The sequence below is a fragment of the Macaca fascicularis genome, chromosome 2 (genome assembly GCF_037993035.2).
Source record: "Macaca fascicularis isolate 582-1 chromosome 2, T2T-MFA8v1.1".
Taxonomy (NCBI): Eukaryota; Metazoa; Chordata; class Mammalia; order Primates; family Cercopithecidae; genus Macaca; species Macaca fascicularis.
The window spans coordinates 21,140,267-21,158,473 of NC_088376.1; the positions used below are offsets into that span (position 1 = coordinate 21,140,267).

Below are 18,207 nucleotides of genomic sequence, written 5' to 3' on the forward strand. Positions count from 1 at the left end.
TAGCTTTATCATCCTAACGTTGTACGTTATTACAAAACATTTCTGGAAAGTAAGTATGAGTTTTCATGATATTTCTAAATAAGGAAACATTTTTGTCACATATATTTTTATATTAGAATGTCGCAAAAGAAACCTTATCAACTATTTTATTGACCTTTTTTTGTTAATATGACAGTAGATGATCTTAAGCATCACTTTCTTGACTAGCGAAACAGTGACCTAGTCAGTGACCTGAAGATAGTTATAAAATACTTAGCTCCCTGTGTGAAAAACACATGAACAAATGAAAATAGTTATTGCTGTTCTCATATACAAAAAAAATCACTTAATAGGATCAAGAAAAAAGAAAACTAATGGGTGGTGGTTTCCTTAAGAAAAGAAAAGAAAAGGAAGTTGCTTTTGTTGACGCCGGTGTCATTTTCCATCCCCAAAATAAGTTGGAGAGAGCTAGGTCTTTGAGATTTCTTTTACCTGAAGTTCAGGTAAATGCCACAAGGTGGCAATGGAGCCCAGACTGATTCTGCAGGTAGGCAGGCTTGCTTTCTGCAGGTATGATGGAATGCTGAACTAGAACCAAAACACAGATAAAGCTAAACTCAGCCACTTTGTTTGTTTGTTTGTTTGTTTTAAATAGGACCCATAACAGAAATGATACAAGTATTGATAAGCTTTAATGATATGTGTCACGTATGAAATGTCAAAATAAATCTCCACTTGAAGAATGATTTAAAGAGATACAAGGCAATGACTGGGGCTTCCAAACTACCTCTTTATCAGTGCTATTGCTATTTAAGAAAACCTTTTGTGTGTGTACATTGGCATTTGGGACAGCCGGGAGATGGGAGATTTTACCCATCTCCCTTCCCCTAGATGACTCAGAAAAACTCAGTGCTAAAATTCGTGCAGTAAATCCTGTCCCCTTAGCCATTTGTTCTTGATGTTAAAATAATTTTCTATAATTTAGTGCATATCCCTTCAAAAAAGGTTGGCTTCTGACTTGTACTGAAGTGACGTAACTTGTCTTAATATAAAAAACAAAAACGTTTTTTACTACCTGACAGCTTCCAAAAAGAACTGGAAATGGCCGCCGGGCGCAGTGGCTCACGCCTATAATCCTAGCACTTTGGGAGGCTGAAGCGGGTGAATCACTTGAGGTCAGGGGTTTGAAACCAGCCTGGCCAATACGGTGAAACCCCGTCTCTATTAAAAATACCAAAAAAAAAAAAAAAAAAAAAAAAGGCTAGGTGTGGTGGTAAGCGCCTGTAATCCCAGCTACTTGGAAGGCCGAGGCAGGAGAATTGCTTGAACCCAGGAGGCAGAGGTTGCATTGGGCCAGATCTCGCCACTGCACTTCAGCTTTGCAACAGAGCAAGACTCCGCCTCAAAAAGAAAAAAATAAAAATAAAAATAAAAAAGAAGAATTGGAAATGGCTTAAAAATAAATAAAATATGATATAATAGATTAGGAAATTGCAATAAAGAGGAATGAAGGATGAGAAAGTTAAAAATAAAGCTAGAAGTAGTATTGGTACATAAATGAATATTTCCTGAAATTATGAAAAATTGGAAGCAATATAAATGTCCATCTGTAGGAGAATGATTAAATAGATTATGGTATCCCCGTATTGTGCAATACCATACAACCAGCAGAAAGAATGGTATGGATCTGTGTGCACTGAAATATAAGGCCGCTTAATGAAAAAAACATAAATTGCAGAACATGTATGATTCCATTTTTGTGAACATTTTCTACACACATATTTTGTATACATGCCAAAGTTTCAAAAGACACATATCACATCCCATTGTTAGTAAACCCTATTGGTTTTAGAGGAGGAAGTAGAATTTACTCCTTTGTTTCTTGGCATCCAAAGCAAAAAGACAAATACAGTCAGTCATGAAGTTCTCCGTATCCATAAGATAAAACCTGGAGAGGTCCATTTATTTTTCTTTTGCTTTTGAAAGGCATAACAGAAATTCCTATCATGTGTATTATTTTCAACTGTGTCATTGCAAGACCATGGCATTATTCCGGTGTAAAATTCTGTAAGGTAAATCTTTCAGACTATGAACCAATACTGTTGAAAATGCAATTTTCTGAATGTCTTGCCTTGATCTGAGGGTAAATTTTAGACTGTTGGGAGGAAGGATGGGCTTACAGGTTCTTCAGGGAATCCTCCATGACTGGAGGTCATTTGCTTGTTCTCTGTGGCACCTTTCAATCATTCCGCATCCTGGCATACGTAGAAAATGATAATATTTGCCAGTGTAAACTTATGCTAAGGGGTTGCCTGTAGCCAGAAGATACTGTTGCTGGGCCCCCGTTTCCCTAAGACCCTCCCCACCTCTTCCAGGGCTGAGTGGATCCATATTTAACACGTCATCCCTAATTCTTTAGTGTTAGTGTCCCGCACAGACATTGGGAAGCTTGAACTCTCATTTGTAAAGTTTTTCAAAATATCTGTATTGAGTTTAAATTTCTATGACCTTTTGTGATATTTGTATAGATGATAGGTTGTACATAGTTATGGAGCTTATAGAAGGAGCCCCGCTTGGAGAGCATTTCAGTTCTTTGAAGGAAAAACATCACCATTTTACTGAAGACAGACTATGGAAAATATTTATACAGGTATGTTTTTATCTTCATTAAATTTTTCTTGAAACAGTAAAATTCTGAGCTGGCTTCTTAAAGACATGTGCAGTAGTCATCATTGGCTATATGTATGCTGGGGGAAATAAAATTTGTTTTCTATTCATTGTTTCAAGCTGTGCTTAGCTCTTCGATACTTACACAAGGAGAAGAGGATTGTCCATAGAGATCTGACACCAAACAACATTATGTTGGGGGATAAGGACAAAGTAACAGTTAGTAAGTATAAAGATTTTAAACCTTTTAACTAAAGAATCCTTGAATACTATTCTAGAGCAGTAGTGTCCAATAGAACTTTTGGCACTCATGGGAATGTTCTTTGTCTGTGCTGTCCAGTACCGTAGCCACTAGCCACATGTGGCTATTGAGCACTTGAAATGTGATGAATGTGACTGAGGAAATACATCTTAAATTTTAATTAATTGGTTTTTGTTTTGTTTTGTTTTGTTTTGTTTGAGACAGAGTCTTGCTCTGTCACCCAGGCTGGAGTACAGTGGTACTATTTCAGCTCACTGCACCTTCCACTTCCTGGGTTTCCAGTGATTCTTGTGCCTCAGCATCCCGAGTAGCTAGGATTATGGGCACCCGCCACCAAGCCCACCTAATTTTTGTATTTTTAGTAGAGACAGGGTTTCACCATGTTGGCCAGGCTGGTCTCGAACTCCTGGCCTTGTGTGATCCACCCGCCTCGTCCTCCCAAAGTGCTGGGATTGCAGGCGTGAGCCTCCATGCCCGACCACATTTTATGAAATTTTCATTTAGACATCCCTATGTGATGAATGGCTACCATGTTGGACAGTGACTAGTGTAGTTCTAAATGAGCTGTATTTTGCTCATATGAGAGAATGAACTACTCTTAGAATACTTAAGTATTTAATTCCAAAATCAATGGTTTTCAGGTTTTTTCTTACTGCAGAACACTGCCTCATCAACAAAAGCTTTTATGACCACCATATGAGTGCATTGTTTTGAACCATTTTACCATAGTCTGTGCCTTATGAGTGACAGAGGTACATATGGAGGGCTGTAAAACCTCTAGCCATTTATATATTTCAACATAGAGTTTTTGTTACAATTTTTTTCATCTGTAGGAGGTAGGCCTGATGTTGGATAAAATTTTGCAAATGAGAAGGTTTATTTTCTCCTCCCAATTGTTAAAGTATTAATCATAACTTAAAATTAAGTTTTTAACTTAGGATGACATATTGGCTTTCTCCTGCCTGCCTCATGAACGCTTGTGTTACCCTCATGGACTTTAATGGTTCACTAACTACAATTAGGGAGACACCTTCCTAAACCAGCAGTCTCCAAATATTTTTCATCATAACATCCCAGCAGTAAAAATTTTTTAAGAATACACTGCCAATATACATAGGCTTATTTATAAATTCTATATGTGTATATTACTGAGCAAAGATTCTGTAGTAAATAACAAAGTCTATAGAAATAAAACATAAAGGGATACATTTAAAAATAACAATAGAGGTCTTAATACTGTTGCTGCCCTCCACCCCATTGCGTTGCCTTAGAAACTCAGTGCTGGAGACTACTGCCATCAATGTTATTGATATGGAGACATCATCGATGTCATATGACAACATATGACAGCATCTAAAGCTGAGTCCCTTAGTTTTAGAATTTAAGTACTCATGAAGGCAATTCCAAATGTACACATTTGCTATAACAACATGTGTTCAGGAATGATAAAGTTTACCATCCAGATTTTTATAAGTAGAACATCATCTTAATATATTAATATTAATATATTTGTATATTAATATATTTGTTGAAAAATAAAAAACAACCTACAACAGAAACTCTAGATAACCTTCAATACAGAGCTACCTGGGAATATTTCCAAGCCAATGCATTGTGAAATTAAAAAAGGGACAAAATAACTTGAATCTTTATCTTGGACACACATTTGCTTAATCATTTGAAATTAATTATAACTTTGTTTACCTTAAGCTTTTTATGTTTTCTCTTTTTATAAATTGAACTTATATTTCCTGAAAATTTTTTACAATTTATTTATATGCTGGTATGTCAATTTACAGGTTAATAAGGATTATAATAAATTATGTTTTAATTTTATAACAAATAGTATATATACACGTATATAACACAGTTATGTATATATACAACAGAGCAAACATGTTTAATCCTCCTTAAATGGCTGTTCAGGCCATATTTTCTGAGTAATAGCCAACTCTGCATTTTATTTTCTTACGAAGATTAGCTGTAATCATTTCCTTTCATTACATTTAAATGTACTAAGCTTAATCTTTTATTGCAGTAGCCTGGTTTATTTTTTTGCTAAACTCATATTTGCTTTCTTTAATCATTATCACACATCAAAACAGTTTACAAAATAAAAAGCTTATAGAGAAAAACAGTTTCATGCCCCACCCCTTTGAAACCCTTAGTTCTCTTTGCACAAAACAGCTACTTCTCCACTTTTTATTCTTTTTCTTATATGGTATTTGATTTTCTATTGTAATGGGTGAGAATTTAGTTTTCTTTCTTCTTCTTCCCCATCTACCATCCTGCCAGTACAGTTATAACAGAATTTTATGTTAAGTCAATATTCAATGTTCACATTATTATCACTGTGTAATTATTGTTAGATGTTGATTACTTATCCTTTCTCATAGATCGTTTTGTTTTTCTTAGAGTTAATGATTGCCTTCTTTTTTGTTTGTGTTCCTAGTTTTCTTTGTACCTATTTTTTTATTTTTCTCCAAATCTTCCAGAAGAATTGTAAAGCCCTCTCAGTACTATTTCCACATGGTCAAACCTGACAAGTACTCCCACTTTTGTTTTCCTGGACTCCTTGTTCCTGCAGCTGCTTGTTGCAGTGTACTCTGGGTTTCACTTTAGGCCTGCTGCACAGCCATTGTCATGGAACTATTGTTTATCGATCTTCCAGTTGTAGACTCTGTTTCTTATGTTCTGTGTCTTTTTCTTTGTAAACTCCCCTGCTCTGCTGAAGCATGTCTTCTGGTACTTTTCTAAGAAAGAGTGCTTTGGGCGTTATGTTTTTTGGATGTTCACTTGCTACAAATATTTTTATGGGACCCTCTTATTGGACTGGTAGTTTGGCTTGGTGTATATATTCTCAGAGGAAAGTCCTTGTTCTCTCAAGTTTTAATGGCATTTCTCCAGTCTTCTAGTATCTAGTTTTGCTGTCAGGAAATCCAGTGTTCTTCTGATGCCTATTTCTTGATACATGAAGTATTTTATCACTCTGGAAAATTTCAGAATGTTCCCTTTATCCACTGCTTTGGATGAGTCTTTAAAATCCAATGTGTCTGTAGTTAGGTGTGCTCTTCAATCTGGAGACTTAAAATTTAAGTCCTGGGAAGTTTCCTTGCATTATTTCTTCACTACTCTTCTCCCCTCTGCTCTCTCTGCTTTGATTTTTAGAGTTCTTTTTAGTCTTAGATACCATATGTACAAAATGGTCTCCTAATTTTAAAAATAATTATCTTAGTTCTTAACTGTTTGTCTCTTTGTTGTAATTGAGTTATTTCTTCAACTTTCTTTCCCATTCCATTGCATATTAAATTTATATTATCATATTTTAATTTCAAAAAATGTTATCTTATTTTGTGTTTTATTTTTATGGAACCCTGTTTTTATTCTTTCTCAGGGTAATATAGACTTTTTTTTCTTCAGCATCCTGAATTGTTTCTGTATCTTCTGAAGGTGTGTGTGTGTGTATATATATATATGTGTGTGCGTGTGTGTATACGCATATATACACACACACACACACAGCATACATACGTATACATACATATATAACACTAAGCAGGAGTATATATACACATTTTATTCCTGCTTAGTCTTATCTCTCTTTCTGGCTGGGGGCTTTTCTCAACTGTCTTGTGACCCTGTGCTGGTCTTTAATAATTCTGAGGAAGTCATGAAAAAAGCTGTTGGAAGCACTGTGAGTTCCAGTTGAGGCTGTCATCTGGTGCCCTTCCTTATAGTAAAATGGAAATTTTCCTTTGAAGACTCCAAAATCAGTATCTAAACTTTTATTTTTCTAGAGAAAACTATTTGAGTATCTTGCCTGGGGGTACGTGCACCTGTTTGCTGGCATTCTGGGAGCAGCATCAACAAACAGGACTCAGGGAACCACATTTAGTTTATAGATTTTCGTTGAATTCTACTCTGCTTGGTTCCTTGCTGGTTTATTTCTTTGAAAAATGAATATTTTCTGTTAGTGGCAGAGGGTGCTTGATTTACTGGCTGTGTGTATGTGGGAGGGCACCTGGAAACTTTTTCTCAATTCTATGTATTGAGCTTTCTGCTTCTCTTCTCCCTTGGATGGCACCCTGGGCTCTTCAGGGTAAATGGGCTCCCTTCAGCCTTCCTCCTCAGACACATGGGTGGCACTTTTGCTCTGCTGAGTCTGACACCATCTTCTATCTACTTTCCATCTGCCACACATTTATTGGAATATCTCATCCTCTGTTGTTGCCAAGCCCATTCTCATTGTTCCTGTGGGTTAGTAACATTCCAAAGAATATCCCCTCTCCCAGCTTTTTCTTTTTTTTCCATTTTAGTAGGGTTTGAGATTTAGAGGAGATAAAAGCATATGGTCAATTTACCTTGTAACCCAAAATGGGCAGGGTAGTTATATTCTAAGTTTACACATTTGACTTAAAACATCCCATTTTCATGTTGACTCACTAATAAATATATTTATTTCTACTTGCATTCAAGTCATATAGGACTCCCTAGAAGAAGTTACTTTGTTTTACAAAAATAAGCAAACCTTTGTTTTGTCCTTCCCTGTCCTGCCCCTCAGTGTTATTTTACTCAATCTTATTAATATTTATCAGAGTTCTACTTAGGAGTTATACAATTAAAGAATTACTTCCATTTTTTTTTTTTTTTTTTTTTGAGATGGAGTCTTACTCTGTCGCCAGGCTAGAGTGCAGTGGCACGATCTCGGCTCACTGCAACCTCTGCCTCCTGGGTTCAAGCGATTCTCCTGCCTCAACCTCCCGAGAAGCTGGGACTACAGGCGCATGCCACCATGCCCAGTCAATTTTTGTATTTTAGTAGAGATGGGGTTTCACCATGTTGGCCAGGATGGTCTAGATCTCTTGACCTTGTGATCCGCCCTCCTCGGCCTCCCAAAGTGCTGGGATAATAGGCACGAGCCACCATACCCTGCCTACTTCCAGATTTTAAGACCATTTAGCTTTAAGTGAAGCAGTATTTTCCTAGTTTCAAATAAAGAAGCAGCACAGGTTGGTGGCATACTGGTGAGGCTAGCAGCCTTCAGATGAAGAAGCAGTGAGCTCAGAATGGGATCCTAGCCTACTCTAGTTTCTCTTCACTAAAGCAATTGTGTGGTTAGGGCATTGATGTACTCCCATTATTTTCAGTGAATATAAAATGATTTTATGACTGAAAAGATAATCCATAGAGATTTGATGTCATTCTTTAAAAAATATTTTAAATATAATAGTGCCAAAATATTTTTCAGTGTCTATCTCTATTGATATAATGTAAAAATGTCCATTAGTCTCTTATCTTTAAGAGGGATTATGGTTAAATTAAAACCCTGCAGTATTAATTTAAAACTAAGTGTATAAAATTTCCATATTTTGGGAAGTGGAATGCAGCTGCGATTAGTAGAGCCTGTGAGAGTGAGCTGGCTGCTGTGGGTGTTAAAGCATGTCACCTCAGAGGGGCAGCCTTGTTATGTTTTATTTTTCTCTTTGCTTGCACTGGAAGATCTATTTACTTCCAGAAAAGAAACACAGAATTGCCAAATGATGTTTAAGATGCATGAGACAAAGTGTACTGAAAATGTGATCAGAAAAAAAAAAGCTTTCAGGAAACTAAAATTTTCATCTTCTCATTTTTCTCAATATAGGTGAATTAAATGTTTTAAGATTGAGGTTGGTTTGCAATTATTTATAGTAAGCATGCTGACAGGAGTTTGCTTTGCTGAGGAAGCAGAGTAGAAAGTACTCACATTCTGTTATGCTTGGTTTTACAAATGCTATGTATTTTTAAGTCTAAATATATTTCCATTTGAAAAACTATCTTTTGATGACATGTGCCATGACACATGTTCAGGTCTTGCTCCTCCATTTATTTGCAGCCTTTGAAACCATACAAGGGAACAGACCCCAACTCAGTGGTACATGGGGTGAAACACAGTCAACATTTGCCCTAAATACTGTCATCTGCCAAGTAAGGTCCATATTGTGCCATCACATTACAAAATGACTCTTAAGGGAATTTGTAAAAATGAACTTACCCTTGAACCCACCGTTCCATATTTCTTGACCTTTTCAAATACCCACATTTTAATGTAAGATTTCCATGTCCCCTTGCCTCCTCTGCTTTCAAATAAAAAAGAAAAAACAAAACTCATTTAATTATAGTTAACAGATTTCAGACATGGGCTTTAGTACATGACGCAGAAGGTCACATGTTCATCTTGCAAACAGACTGTGTGAATTCGTGTTTCTCAAGTGATATATGGCAACTGCTCTGATGGTAACAACAAGGACAAACCTGATTCAGTGTAAAGTTTATCAAAGGCTCCAAGGCTCATCAAATGTTATCACAGGTCAGGCATTGCCGGGATAGATAAAAGATGAAAGCCATGGTTTCTTCTCCCTGAGCTCCAGTCTTATGGGGGAAAACTTCTGTTATTCGCTCAGCAATTACCTTCCCAGCTGACACATCCTACAAGTGAGCACAGCAAGCATGAGGGACATAACCTATGTCTTCATGAAGCTTGTAATTCTATTACAGAGTGATGAAAGCTAGAATGTATATGCAAAATACTGTAACAAGTAACAAGTAACCTGAAAGTCTCAACAGCCTAAAACAGTGGCAAACTACAGCCTGTGGGACAAATGGAGCTGTGGCCTATTATTATATGTCCTGTGAGTTAAGAATGGTTTTTGTATTTTTAAATGCTTGTTGAAAAAAGAAGAGTACATGACAAAGACCATATGTGTCCTGCAAAGCCTAAAATGTTTACTATCTGGCCTTTACAGAAAAAGTTTGTCTGCCCCTGACTTAACAAGATTCGTCTCCTGCTAATGCTACGTGTCCATTATGTGTCAGTAAGGGAGTTTCTTCTGTACTTTTTCTACATCCCAGAGGCAGAAAAGACAGAACATGGGAAACCATGCCGTGTCTCTTAAAACTTCTGTCCCAAAGTAACACATGTTACTTCTACTCAGATTTCACTGGTCAAAGAAAGTCAGGTTTAACAGGATGCGATGCATTCCTCCCCCGAGAGAATATGAGTGAATAGCTATATAGTCTATCACAGCTATATAAGCACTGGGGAAAATGTGACTAACTCTGCCTTAGGGATCTTTTGGTGCAGAGTTAAGCAGGAAGGGTAAGAGCAGTTAATGCAGGGGCATAGCACATGCTGAGGATAGGGACATGAAGGAGTATAGTGTGTCTAGGGACTATCAAGGTGTTTGATGTGCCAAGAGATGAGGGAGACTTGGTGGGTGGGGAGCTTGTCAAAGACTTATCCTCAGATTTTTCAGACTGGAAATTATCTGATCAGATCTAGGAGGTAGAAGGATTATTAAAATGGCAGGTGAGGGAGCCTGCTGGGGAAAGACTGGACACAGATACTCAGTTTAGGACATGTATCAGTTAGAATATGTTCAGGTGCCAGAAGCCAAACTAACGATGGCTTAAACCATGAGGATATTTAGTTATCTCACAGCAAGGGGTCTGAGGGTGAGTCGTTCCAGGGTGGGTTCAGCAGCTTAGGGAGATCAGCCACGATCTAGGCCTTTCTGTCCTTTCTTTCCAGTATCCCCAGCAGTTTGACTTCTCCACATATTTGTCATCTCATAGTCACAAGACGGTTGCCAGAGCTCCAGACATTATTACCAAATTCAAAGACAGGAGGCAAGCTGGCTGCATGGGTAAAATCTAGGAAAAAAAAGTGTCTTCTTCGAATGCTGTTTCCTCTGGTTTTATTGTTAAAGAAAATCTTTCAAAGAAGGTCTCCGGTAGCCTTATATTGTGTTGACTGAAACGAAGTCATGTGACTACTCCTCATTGTAAGAGAGAGTATTGAGGTGAGCTTCCAGCCTCTATAGTTGGAGATGAGAAAGGGAGAGGATTTGGTTGATGGCTTTTGGAGAGCTAGCCCACAATGTTTGCCACTGAAGGTTCTTGCCTTTGTTCAGGAAAGACATGATGTGGGTTTTTCCAATGACAGCAGGAGAAGAGGATGTGAAAAAGGGGCTTGATTCAGCAGTTATTTGGGACCCAGAATTAAAAAGATTTGGTGGCCAGTTAATGAGATGTGAGGTATGAGAACAGTTGAGAAAGAGGCTAAGTTTGCGAAGATTGCTCTCCCATTGGCAGAGATTTAGGTGTAAGGTTTTGGACATGCTTAGTTAAAATCTCATAATGCTCTTCTCCTGGTTAAAATCCTTCAAATAGTTGCCTATGATATTTAAGATAAAGTTTAGTTTCCTTATGGCACCCAAGGCCCTTTCTTCATAATCTCCTCCTTGCTCCTTGCTCTGACCTCCTGGGATAGGTTGCACTTTCCTGAACAGGATGTGGCTCTATACCTCTGGGACTTCTAACATGCCATCCCACTGCCTGGAATGCTCTTCCTCCCTTCTGCCACTCAAGTCAAATGCCCTTCCTCCGGGTCGCATCTTTGACATCCACATCTGATATGTCCAGTTTCTGGGATCCCTTAGTACACTGGTCTGCCTGTCTTACAGCACATAGCACAAAGTATTGAAAACACTAGCTTATTGCCATCTTCTCCTTGAGGTGAGAGAAACGAACTTTCTTGACCTTATATCTCTGATAGCATTTAATATTTTTATTGACTAAACGAATAGAAGAATGAATGAACAAATGAATGAATTAATGAGCAAATGAACAAAAACACATCCAGGTGGAAATATTCAGAAGCCATTTACAAATAGGGAGCAGAGATTGAGGCAATACCTGGGTTTGAGATCTCCTCTGATAGGCAAGATTGTCTAGAAAGAGTGCTTAAAACAAGAGGAGTTGAATATTAATGTAGAAATTGCATGCACACATGGGCAAAGGTCCAAGCAGTTCCCACTGTCATCTGAGCAAACAGTAACCCAAAGAAAAAAATTTACTTTCTTGAATGCCACCAAAGTTTAAGACATTGAATTGGACCTACCCTGTATTGCCAGAATCTTCGATATTTTAAATTTTTTAGAGGATTAGAGGATTTTTAATTGTTATTGGTTGGCTAAACTGCTGCTGAGAAATCTGTGTCATTATATATAAAAAAAGAATTAGTATTGCAATTCTGATAGGGAACTCAAAGTCCTTATATGCACGTTACTCATATACTTACAAAACCTGGTCAAATACATATATGATGGACTCTATCATGGTTTTTGTAGGTCTGTCAACATGCCTTGCTTTGAACTTGTTCTGTGGTTTACTTCCTGTTAACAGGATGTAGTGTCTATTTGAGTTTGAGCTGACACAACTTGAGTACTCTTAAAAGACTGCAGAATATTGAGCCACTTGTGTTAAATACCCTCATAGCAACTGTTGTGAGAAGGATCACCATGAAATTTTTCTTAGTCAACGTATTGGCCTCATGTTAGTAAGAAAGTAAGAATATTTTTGTCAAGTTATCACAGTTGCCTTGTATTGCCATTGGGTCTCATAACATAAAAAGGAAATGTCAAAAGAAATTCAGTCAATTCCAATTTCTGAAGTACTTTAAAGATTCTTGCACCTTTGGTGGGTCATTCTGCATTTCTCAGATTCTGTAATTTTGAGTTGGCTACAAGAAAAAGATAACAATGGCAATTTGACAGAGTTAGAGCCAGGTGGGGTTAGTTCCTAACCCTGACAATTGTTACGCTCCTCTGATGAGACAGCGAACTGGGTGAGCACAGAAGGAGACACCAAATTTTTATGACCTTAGATGAAAGTTGCAAATAGTAACCTCACAATTGAGGTTTATAAGGCCAAATAAAAACACCAAAGACTAAGGTTAATAAAATAGAGTTCATTTTAGTGTGTATTTGGGATATGATTTGGTTCTCTGGGAGCTTTTACATGAAGGGGGTAGAATCTGATGTGTGATGTGTTCTGGATGAGTTGTTTTCACTCTGTAAATTTTCCTAAAGTGTGTTTTCTGAAGCAACATAGTGAGTAGGTGGTAGTAGCTATTTTTATAGAGACTAATTCAGTGGTACAGAGTACTATGCTTCTGATTATGTCATCAGCATTTCCAGCCAGCTAAGTCTACTAAAGCCATTGGAGCTTCAGAGATACTGCCCTGATGTCCATCCTAGGCCTTTTAAGAACCAGTATCATGCCACACACAGTGTGTATGTGTGTGTGTGCACGTGTGTGTGTATAACTGCATGTGTGCACACATGTGAGAAAAACAGAGTGCACCCCTGACTTCTCATCCTCACAGGAGTCTGGCCCTTGGCACTTTTATGTAATATTAGAGCTATATGTACAGAGCTCCATTATTCCAACTGATAGTAACCAGAAACAAACCCCATTCTGAAGAATGATTTTAGAAGAGCCCCCTGTGGTTTACTTCCCATTAACCCCAGATATAATGTCTATTTGAGTCTGAGCTAAGGACATTAGTTTTTCCAAAAATCCAGTCTGTTGATAGACATCTTAGAACTAGGTGATGTTTATGTACCACAGATATGGAGTTACCTAGAATTCAGAAAGAATTCAGAATTCTTTTATCAGGTGTTGAATTTTTCATCATGAAGCTCTGTGACATCGTAACTCCATCAATCAAATCAAGCAAATAATGATGCTGTTGAGAAAGAGAAGTTCCTTCCCTCTCTCTCATCCCTGAGGGAGTCCACACTGGAGAAGAAAGCTTTGGAGAAGTGGAAAGTGGCAGGGTACAGGGGTCCCTGGCACACCAACACCAAACACCTGCCCCCTACTCTTTGTTTAGGGATATCCACTTTAGACTTAAATAGCATGCCATTTGTTGAATTAGAAGTAATTTTAGTATTAATAGTAGTTGGACTTCATTTAGTGGAAGGTTGCGAAGCAGTTTGGGGGGCAGAGATTAGAATCCGAATGACCTTCAGAGGAAGAAGTGCCAATGATACGGGTTCATTGAGGGAAAGCTCTTTGGATTATCCTGGGAAACTCCTTCCTGTCCCTCACTGACTCCTGCACTGAGAGGATGTTACTGATGGTCAGGAAGCAGTTGGGGGGCAGAGATTAGAATCTAAGTGACCTTCAGAGAAGGAAGTGTCAATGGGACAGGGGTTTGTTGAAGGTCACTCTTCTTTAATGATCTTACCACAACTGTAAGTTTACATTTATATGTATGATTCTTTATTTAATGTGTATCTATACCACTGGTCCCTAAAGTCTGTGTCATCATGGATGGTTTTTGACCTGGTTATCATCTTATCTTGAGACCTGGTTCAGTACCTAGAACATATGCTTTTAGTGTTGGACAAATGAGTAAATGGACAATCGTGAGGTCCAGATAAGGCAGCTGGAAACTTTGTGAAAAATAGCAATCGGAAGACCTTCTGGTATATCAGTAGGAGCCTGATGTGATGAAGGCAGGTGTTGGTGGATTGTTTCATTGCCAAATACCCCGTAGGATGGATTAAAAGGAAAAGCTTTCTAAAGAAGTGCATCCCCTTTTTTGCAGGAGGAGTGACAACCTAAGCTCCTGGCACATTTAAACTATACTCAGACAAATCAAAAGAAAGATGCAGATACAAGAGCATCTTTTGTGAGGGGTTGAATATAGCAGCAAGTGAGAAAAGGCAGATTTCAAGTCCAGGAAATGGGGAAGATGAGATGCCATCTGGTTTACTGGGATATCTCTGATGACTGAATGATGAGCCCAGTCTTAGGTGGGAAGTGGCAGGTGCTTTATAGGGCTGGAGGTGAAATCCCAGACAAAGGCTGGGACTTTATGGTTGAATTTGGAAGTCACTGACACGTATGTGATGGGTGAAAGGTTGTGAACAGCTGGGTTGTTCCCTGTGGAAAGCTACAGGAATACCTTGCATCTGTACAGTATTTTAAACTGCTTTTCACCTATTGTCATGCTGTTGTTGAAGTAACCCTTTGCAAACTGTAAGGTAAGTTTTATAGGCCATTTTTGAAAACCAGAGAGCAGGAATCTAGGTATTCAGTGAAAGCCCACACAAGTTTTCCATCTGAAGGCTGGTAATTGTAGGCTGTAGTGTAAATGTGCTATAGAATTTAACATTTTCTGTATCATTTGTTCTGTCAGAGGGGATAATTTCTTTGGATCCTATATTTTTTTCATACTGTGCTGTACGCAAAATGTTTTCTGTTATCATTTTGAATACCTATAATGGCACATGAATGCTTTTATGAGTAAAGTTTCTGAAATAAAACATTTTCTTCTTCTCCAAATATGATCACAAATGAGGAAAGAGTAATAGAAACATTTGTTACCACCAAACATTGTTACCACCAAAGTCTCCCAAATGTCCAAACAATATTAGTTTTTGCTCATTTTAAGAATACTTCTCAACTATCTGTTTTTAGGGATATCTGTCCAAGTGTCTGCTATTATCTAAATTAACTGGAGTGAATAAAATCATTGTAATGCTTCTCAGTTTTTGCCTTTCAAAATAAATGACAGTTTAATAAGAATAAGATGACTCTTACGTAGCATTAGAATGAAAAGTCAAAGCATTCGTTTTGGTTATAAGTTGGTCGAGAATTGTGTGCTAAAATTATAGTGGGCTTCCTAAAAATATTGAGGTTTTAAATATTGAATACTATTTTTTTTTCTGTATAGTGATTGCTTAATTTTAACTAATTTTCTCCGGTACGTAAAAGGGGAAAGGAAAGATAGCAAGTCATCTAGTTTGTGAATAGTTGTTAACACCACCTTATATGATTTAGTCTTCTAATATGTCCTATATGTGAGTAGTACTACTAGTTGGAGAGGTTAGACAGACAGATAGATAGACAGATAGATACATGGATGGATGGATAGATAGATAGAGAGGTGGATGGATATACATATAGTTATGCATATATATGTACATATACATGTATTAAAAGATATGTATCCAACAGTCTACAGGGATAAGCAATACAAAGTCCTCTCATGGATCTTTCATACTAGTTAGAAATGACAGACCCTAAATGATTGAAAAAATACTAAATAATACATAAAGTAATTTCAGATAATATGTTAAGAATTAAATAAATGTAATAGAAGAATATTGAAGGAGAGGGCATTTTTTAAAATAGTATGTACTAGAAAAGTCATTCTGAATGCCCAGATCATGTACGGTCAAATAGACCTGGTAGTAGTTTGGCTTTTATTCTTAGTATTTATCAAAAGTCTTTGTAGAACTTTAACCTTGTAAGTTGTGACAAATGAGTAAATGGACAATCGTGAAGGCCACTTTAGATATTTAAAAGATCATTTGGGATCTGAAGTGGGGAATTATATTTCATGAGGAGAGATGGAAGGAGGGAGTCTGTTCAGGAGGAATAGCTCAGTAGCCTCAGTGAAAGGTCACAACAGCATGGACTAGGATGATAGCAGTTGTATTCATTATCCATTGCTGGGTAAAAATTCCCCAGAAATCTGGAGGGTTGAAATAACAAACATTTATTTTCTTATAGTTTTTAAGGGTCAGGAGTCCAGGAAAAGTTTATCTGGGTGATTCTGACTCAGGGTTTCTCATGAGGCTGTAGTCAAACTGTCAGCCAGGGATGCATCATCTGAAGCCTGAACTGGGGCTGGAGGGTCAGCTTCCAAGAAGGCTCACTACCATAGCTGGCAGTGAGTTTTGGCTTTTGGCTGGAGTGAGCACCTCATTTCTCTTACATTTGGCCTTTTATACTTGAGGGCTGCTCTTCTCTATGTAACCTCTTCAGCAGAATAACCTTTACTATTCTACATGGTGGCTGGGTTCTGAGAGAGAGTCAGTGAGCAAGAGAGAGCAAAACAATTGGAAGGCGCAGTCTCTTTATAACCTAACCTTGGAAGTAACAACTCATCAGTTCCGCTATAATTCAGTTCATTAGCCATGAGTTGCCAAGTCTCATCCACACATAAGAGAAGGATAATTAAGATTCACTTCCTGAAGGGAGGAATGTTAAAGAACTGGTAAACATTTTTCAAAACTATAACTTCAGTGGAGGTGATGAGAGGTGGCCTAATTCACTATATATAAATACTATATATATATATATATATATATATACCTATTTCTTTGCTCATCCAGAAGAAGCAACTCCTCATCTATTCAAGTTTTATTGTGAGATTGCAATGATTCAGTCATACATATATATATTTTATATATATATATATAAAACTTTTTTTTGTAGAAACAGTAGGATTTTGCTGTGGTAAAGGAAAGTGAGGAACTATATCAGTCAGGATTCATTCATGAGACAGAAACCACTGAGAAATTTTAACAGCACAAGTTTCATGTATTAAAATGATTTCTAACTAATATTAAGATTAACTACAAAGTGTTGAAGACAACCCAATAAAGAATACAGGAAGAGCATATACAGGTATACCTTGGAGATACTGTGGACTTTGTTCCAGAACACCACAATAAAGCAAATATTGCAATAAAGCAAGCCACATAAACTTTTTGGTTTACCAGTTTGTACACATGCTGTGTTCACATTATGCTATAATGTGTTTTGTGTGCAATAATAGCATTATGACTAAAAGGCAATTAAGGCACATACTTCAATTAAAACATAATTCATTGGTAAAAAAATGCTAACAATCATCTGAGACTTCAGCAAGTCATGATTTTTTTGCTGGTGGAGGTTCATGACTTGATGCTGCTGACTGATCAGAGTGGTGGTTGCTTACGTTTGGCGTGGCTGTGGCAATTTAATAAAATAAGACAACAGTGCTGCAGAGATTGTCTGTTCTTTTCACAAAATATATCTCTGTAGCATGAAGTGCTGTTTCATAGCCTTTTACCCACAGTAAAACTTCTTTCAAAATCGGAGTCAATCCTCTCAAACCCTGCTGCCTCTGTGTCAATTAAATTTATGGAATATTCCAAATCTTTTCTTGTCATTTTAACAATGTTCACAGCATCTTTCCCAGGAGTAGATTCCATTTCAAGAAACCTGTTTCTTTGCTTATCCAGAAGAAGCCACTCCTCATCCATTCAAGTTTTATTGTGAGATTACAATGATTCAGTCACATCTTCAGGCTCCAATTCTAATTCTCTTGTTATTTCCACTACATCTGCAGTGAGTTTCTTCACTGAAATCTTGAACCCTTCAAAGTCATCCATGAGGGTTATAATCAACTTCTTCCAAACTCCTGTTAATGTTGATATTTTGACCTCTTCCCATGAATCATGAATGTACTTAATGGTATCTGGAATGGTGAATCTTTTCCAGGAAGTGAACATTGCCCAGATCCATTAGAGGAGTCACTATCTATGGCAGCTATAGCCTTTAAATGTATCTCTGAATTAGTAAAACTACAGATGACTCTTGATCTATGCACTACAGAATGGATGTTGTGTTAGCAG

The 18,207-nt window shown here is 37.4% G+C and overlaps 1 protein-coding gene across 10 annotated transcripts in view; it reads left to right on the top strand.

The window, feature by feature from the left end:
* NEK10 (NIMA related kinase 10) overlaps positions 1–18,207 on the top strand; it is a 271,626-nt gene that overhangs the window by 84,269 nt on the left and 169,150 nt on the right. For all 10 annotated transcript variants that reach the window (XM_065539836.2, XM_065539837.2, XM_065539838.2 and 7 more), the window contains 3 exons: positions 4–49; positions 2,508–2,629; positions 2,767–2,869. In XM_065539836.2, coding sequence (XP_065395908.1) covers positions 4–49; positions 2,508–2,629; positions 2,767–2,869 — 271 coding nt within the window. The remainder of the gene's footprint in view (positions 1–3; positions 50–2,507; positions 2,630–2,766; positions 2,870–18,207) is intronic.